Source organism: Limulus polyphemus, unplaced genomic scaffold (assembly GCF_000517525.1).
Source record: "Limulus polyphemus unplaced genomic scaffold, Limulus_polyphemus-2.1.2 Scaffold831, whole genome shotgun sequence".
NCBI lineage: Eukaryota > Metazoa > Arthropoda > Merostomata > Xiphosura > Limulidae > Limulus > Limulus polyphemus.
The window spans coordinates 91,999-99,013 of NW_013666441.1; the positions used below are offsets into that span (position 1 = coordinate 91,999).

General features: G+C 36.1%; 1 protein-coding gene across 1 annotated transcript in view; it reads right to left on the bottom strand.

Moving 5' to 3' along the window:
* Positions 1 to 7,015, bottom strand: part of LOC111086080 (Down syndrome cell adhesion molecule homolog) — a 166,399-nt gene that overhangs the window by 69,385 nt on the left and 89,999 nt on the right. Inside the window, exons 8-9 of the mRNA XM_022387543.1 lie at positions 6,167 to 6,328; positions 2,718 to 2,999 (exon numbers count right to left, since the gene is read on the bottom strand). Coding sequence (XP_022243251.1) covers positions 2,718 to 2,999; positions 6,167 to 6,328 — 444 coding nt within the window. The remainder of the gene's footprint in view (positions 1 to 2,717; positions 3,000 to 6,166; positions 6,329 to 7,015) is intronic.

The following is a 7,015-nucleotide window of genomic DNA, read 5'->3' on the forward strand; positions in this document are numbered from 1 at the left end:
TACAACCCTATCCCCCTGTCGTGCCCTTGGTCCTACCCCTACGACTATACGGGGCAGGAAATGTAGTTATCAATAACCGTATATTTTATAAATATTTTCTTTTTTATGGTAAATAGAACAAGAAAGACAACGCACGTACTTGAAATCTGTTCTCTGTCTACAGAAGATACAGGACAGACGCTTGAGAAAAATGACCAATGGTCACCAAAACGTTGGGTCTTCAAAGAATGTTGTTAGCTGAAATTACTGCTTTTTATTTATTTTGTTTGTTTTTAAGAGGAAATATCAATCATTGATAATTAATAATTCGAGTTATTATTGTTCATCTATTCTGAATTTCGCGCAAAGCTACTTGAGGGCTATCTTCGCTAGCCGTCCATAATTTAGCAACGATAGAGTAGACGAACGGCAGCTAGTCAACACCAACAACCTCCACCTCCCAATGAATAGCCGTCACCTTTTAACGACCCCAAGGCTTAAAGGGCGAGCGTATTTGTCTACGGGATTCGAACCCACGACCCGCAGATTGCGAGCCAAGCGCCCCCTAACCACCAGGCCATGATAGGCTTTTATCCGGTTACAATTAACTCTCAGTGTAGAACAGGATGTGGTGAAAATTAAATGAGACGAAAACAGAGGAAGGTTACATACGCTTTAATATTTTAATTTTGATTTGAATACACACATTTGTTTCATAATTAGAGAATATTACGAAAAAAAACTTGTAGTAATAACAAGAGCCAACGGTTTTGGTTAATTTGTTTCATAATTAGAGAATATTACGAAAAACAAAACAAAAAAACTTGTAGTAATAACAAGAGCCAACGGTTTTGGTTAATTTGTTTCATAATTAGAGAATATTACGAAAAACAAAACAAAAAAACTTGTAGTAATAACAAGAGCCAACGGTTTTGGTTAATTTGTTTCATAATTTGCACAAAAAGCTACACAAAGGGCTATCTACGCTAGCCGTCCCTAATTTAGAAGCGGTAGACTAGTCAACGTCACTGCCGCCAACTCTTAGACTACATTTTGCCAATGAATATTGGGAAGGACCTTCACATTATATAGGCCCCACGACCGGATTCGAATCCACGACCCTCATATTGTGAGTCGAGTACTACCCTAACCACGAATTCTTATCATTTATTAAACGATAATCAGAGGAACAATGTGAATGTTATGTTAATTAAAGTAAATTAAAGGTATGTTAATTAAAACTGCGGACAAAGGTCAAAATGTAACATACTGTGAGTAATGCAACAACAGTGTAACAAGGGTTATTACCTAGGATTCAGTAACAGTGCAAACAAAATAACAATTCCAGAGAGCGAGGAAGATGTCTACGCTGAACCTAACCCTCCCTGGTCCAAAACATGGACCGAATCCCGATTAAGATGATGATGATAAGAGCTAGCGGGACTAAATGTGGCACGGGTGGGTGTTCTAAAGGAGTTTGTTTTTGATCATGGACCCACTTGGGGTAGCTGTTTTAAGGAGTTTGTTTTCGATCATGGACCGCTCGGTGTAGCTGTTTAAAGGAGTTTGTTTTTGATCATGGACCCCCCCTCGGTGTAGCTGTTTTAAGGAGTTTGTTTTCAATCATGGACCCCCTTGGGGTAGCTGTTTTAAGGAGTTTGTTTTCGATCATGGATCCCCCTCGGTGTAGCTGTTTTAAGGTGTTTGATTTCAATCATGAACCCCCTTGGGGTAGCTGTTTTAAGGAGTTTGATTTCAATCATGAACCCCCTTGGGGTAGCTGTTTTAAGGAGTTTGTTTTCAATCATGGACCCCCTTGGGGTAGCTGTTTTAAGGAGTTTGTTTTCGATCATGGAACCCCTCGGGGTAGCTGCAAAAACAGCAGATCTAGATTGCTACGTTGTGATCTTTGTTAATCATGTGGGGGGCTTTGAACCCCGCAGCGGAGCGCGTGTGTTTTATGCTAGTCAAAGCAAAATGATGGAAGACGATTTAAGTGTTAATTAAATAAGGCGGGTCAAACACGTCGGAAATTTAAATTAACCAATAAATAAAGAGAAAATCGTAGCCAATGGTGACTGAATGAAGTGAAAATAATGGAAACTATGATACAATAACATTTTTATAACAAATGGAGTGTTATGAGATAATGTCTTCGAGATTGAACAACAAAAACAGTTAAAGACATAGCAACAATAAAGAAAGACTGGAAAAACACAAATTAAAGGGATTTGCATAAAATCAAAAGTTATGTCATAGACTGAATAAACTCTACGTTAAAAATAACAAGACTTATGTTCTCTTCTGTAGAACACGAGTCTGCTGTTTGAATGACGACAACACAAGTTCAAGTCAATATAGAATATAGTTCTATTGGTATTTGTGGTTCGTACATTTAAATACATTACGTATTTGTGGTTCTTACATTTAAATACATTACGTATTTGTGGTTCTTGAACAAGGGTAAACAATTTTCTGCATAGCCTAACAATACAAATAAGTTTGGTCATTTCAAGGCACTCTTGGCTAGTTTCTGACCACTGTCGTGATGTTAATAACTCTTCAGAGGTTATGACCACTATTAGCCTAGTCAAGCCAATTTAGGAAAAATACACAGAACACAACAACTAAGACGTTTCTCTGTGTGCGTTAATAATCTCTTATTTTAAAGTAATATTGGAAACTTTTTATACTACTTAAGTTAAGTTCTTGATCAATCAAAAAAAAATCCATCTTACCGTCCACATTCAGAGAAGAACTGTAACTCCTAGTACCTCCGGAGTTGGAGACGATGCACGTGTAATTACCAGCGTGGTCAGCCTTCACGCTGGACATAGCAAGCAAAATAAAACGTTCGTGAACTTGTAGAGTAACTCCGGATTCAGGTGACAGAGGATGGTCATCTTTTAACAACTTTATGTCAAACGGTGGGTCTCCCTCGTTGACGCCACACGTGATTACAACTGCAGAACCCTCTCGAACTCGGTTAGGAAAATCAAAAGGAATTATCTTCGGTGGTACTAGAAAAAGAACAAAAATAGGTAGACAAAGCATCTTTAATAGAATCATTTTTACATTTACTTGCAATGATTTGTTTGCGAACAATTCTTCCTTTTGTATTTCAAATTCACTCCGTTTTTACTCCTAGGAACACTTTGTTTAGAAACATGATTTCCTCTAAAGGAGCACCACTATACATAACACTTTCGAGGACCCTGCGGAAGAGCATCTAGTACTAAAATATACTTCAAATTCTTTATGACTTTATATATATCACACAGCTGAACGAAATGTAATGTAATTTAAGTAACCTTTTTGATTCCATATGCCCACCTTTCCACAATACAGTTTAATAACTTCTTTGATAGATTTTTTGGGCAGAGTGTTCATGATGAAATTTGGTTGAATGGACGACAACTTCCCGTTGTCGAAACACAAGTATAGAAGACGACGTTTCAAAGATCGGAAGACAAAACCAGATGCCTCCATAAACACAGATTAACAAAGAACTAGAGTTTAAAAAGTACATTGCAGATTTTTGAAAATATAAATCAATCAAACACTCAAGTTATTGAGTCAAACTTTCTCATCTTGAGGCATCTAGTTCCGTCTTCCCACTTTCGAAACGTCGTCTTCCATGCTTGTGTTTCTACAACAGACAGTTGTCGTCCATTCAACCAAATTTCATCGGGTTAATAACTCCTACCGCCCCCTAAAACAAATCTATGGGCATACTAGACTCCTGGTTACTTAATTTTTATTATAATCTTCAAAACATTGAAATGATAAAACAACTAAATCTCAAAGTGCTAAAAAAGGATTGAAATAAATTATTAGGATCTAGTAATGTTCAACAAATTATATTAGTAAGGCTTACAAGAAGATGTAATTCTATGCATCAGAGTGTTTACATAAGAATTACAACGTTTTGAAATAAATGAAATAAAATAAAGCCACTGTAAAAACACAGAGTTGAATTGTTTGTTTATTGAATTTCGCTCAAAGCTACTAGGCAGCTATATGCACTGGACGTCCCTGAGTTGGAAGTAATAGAATACAAGAGGTAGATGGTCAACATCATCCATCGCCAACTCTTAGGCTACTCTTGTACGAACGAAACGTGTGAGTGACCGTCACATTATAATGCCAACCTCAAACCCCTCCCCCGTAACCACCAGTTTATGCCAGGCTACGCAACTTTGAAATAGAAACAAGTTTATTAGCGACGTTTGGAGCAATAATTTTAACAGTGATGCAACTAATGATGTAATTAAACTGTAAATCTGCTAGTTCATGTATTTTAAATGTATTAGGATTCAACTAATGATGTAATTAAACTGTAAATCTGCTAGTTCATGTATTTTAAATATATTAGGATTCAACTAATTATATCCTGCATCTGAAAACATGTAGATAATGGTGCGACTGAAGTTCACAGCGCAAGTCCCCCGGTAGGTCAGCGGTAAGTGTACGGACTTACAACCGTAACATCCGAGGTTCGAGCCACCATGTTGGACACAGCAGATAGCCCAATATGGCTCTGGTCTAAAATAAACAAACAAACAAATAAAGTGTAAATTTCTTGTATTTAAAATGTAGTAAGGAAATATTTTGAAATACCTCATAGATCGGATAAACCTTGTCACAATTTCAAATTTTGGTAATGTTTGGAATAAAAAGTGTCACTGTTTGTGTCCCCAAGTGGTTTAGCGGTAAGTTTGAGATCTTATAACCCTAAAAATTAGTTCTTTGCGCTTAGCAATAAACAAAGAAAAATATCTTTATTGTCTAAACCTTCGTGTTTTTTTGTTTGTTTATGAATAATTATTTCGATGGGCTTGGCCTTGTAATTGATCTTCAATGACCTGGAGTGTTTAATCTTCAATGACCTGGAGTGTTTAATCTTCAATGACCTGAAGTATTTAATATTCAATGACCTGGAGTATTTAATATTCAATGACCTGAATTATTTAATATTCAATGACCTGAAGTATTTAATATTCAATGACCTGGAGTATTTAATCTTCAATGACCTGAAGTATTTAATCTTCAATGAACTGAAGTATTTAATCTTCAATGAACTGAAGTATTTACCTAGTTCTCCAGATACGCAAACATTTCTAGGCTAGTTTTATAGCAATTATCCCATTCGTTATTTAGACGTACAAGACATACAGTTACTACTGCACGTCTTATGTTTATTTCTCTTGACATCTAGTACATCTTGGGATAATTCTTTTTACGTTTCTTGCAAGACAATAGTATTAGGTTTATTGTATTTTTAGCAATAGTTTTTTCGGTCCCTTGAAGTTGTTTCCCCCCAGAAAAAATAGTATTTCAACCACACTGTATCTGCCAATATCTGCTACTGACGGCCCGTTTCATTTACTTCTACAGCTAATCAGGCTGACTGAGATACTACAATACAAACGCAGTAGTAGTCGGAACACTGTTTATACAAAGCATTTGTTAGAATAACAATTATAATGTTGTGAACGCCTCTTTCAAGCTGGAAGTGTGATAATTATGAGTTATATTAGTCGTAAAACAATAGTGTTAGGCTTAATGTATTTTAAACACTACATTATTTTTTCGTATTCATGGTGAGTCAGTGATACATTTGCGGACTTACAACGCTAAAATCCGGTGTTTGATTCCTCGCTGTGTAACTTTGCGCTAAAACAACAACATATACACTTTTTTATTCAATCTCTTAGGGTTTTATGAGAAGAATTATATTTTACTTCATGTTTTCGTCATGCAGAGCTACACAATAGGCTATCTGTATTCTGTCCACTGCAGGGAATCGAATCCCGGATTTTATCGTTGTAAGCTCGTAAACTTACCGCTGTCCCACCGTAGGACCGTCTATACTAACAATTACCAGTGCTATTAAATTATATGTCTATGTTTGACTACGGTCGGTGCTAGTGTTATAGGATCCTTGTACACACGCACCAAAAAGGGGGAAGGGAGGAGAACTTCAAGTCAGTGTTATAGGCTGGTTCTCTGATTGAAAATATCCATTTGAGTAAATACCAGCATATAACGATTTGGTTGGAAGAAGTCTCCGTAGTTTTATCTCAGGGCTAGCGAATGGACACTACACAGAACCGGTTAAGAAGATTTAAGAACTAATGTGTTATAAGTATGGCGAAGAACATGTGTTCGTTCAGGATCAACATACTTGTCACTTTGATCGTTACGTCTTGGTGGTCCGAAGCGCCATCTTCGTTGACTGCGTTACATCGGTACTGCCCCTGATCTGAGTCGCGTGCCACCTCCCGAATAATAAGAGAACCATTTCGAAATACTTGTTGTCGGTGGTTAATGGGAAGTTGAATATTACCTGCAAACAAACAAAACACGAAAGACGGGATTCAAAATGCCAGTGACTGAAACAGTATGAATGTTCTGGCTGGCGTGACTCGTCGACAATGCCAATTTTGTGTTTGGACGCGAATACACGTGGAAAAACGATCTCTTATTGGAAACAAAATCATTTTGAACCCAATTTTCCTGACAAAACAAAATGTCCATCATGATTTGAAGATACTATCCAGACTAGTAAGATTTCATTTATAGTTTTTAATTGATTTACTTGATCTGATTTGTCTCTTACTAGTCTGAACCATATCATATCCTCCAGCACAAGATAGAACCGTAAATTTTAATAATCTGTAAAACCAATCTGATAAAATCTTCTCCTTTGGTAGATGAACGGAACTACGAAAATTGCTTAGATATAACAAATTAATAGTTAAATTACTCTTTGTAGAAACAGAGATATAGCAAATTAATAGTTAAATTACTCTTTGTAGAAACAGAGATATAGCAAATTAATAGTTAAATTACTCTTTGTAGAAACAGAGATATATCAAATTAATAGTTAAATTACTCTTTGTAGAAACAGAGATATATCAAATTAATAGTTAAATTACTCTTTGTAGAAACAGAGATATAGCAAATTAATAGTTAAATTACTCTTTGTAGAAACAGAGATATAGCAAATTAATAGTTAAATTACTCTTTGTAG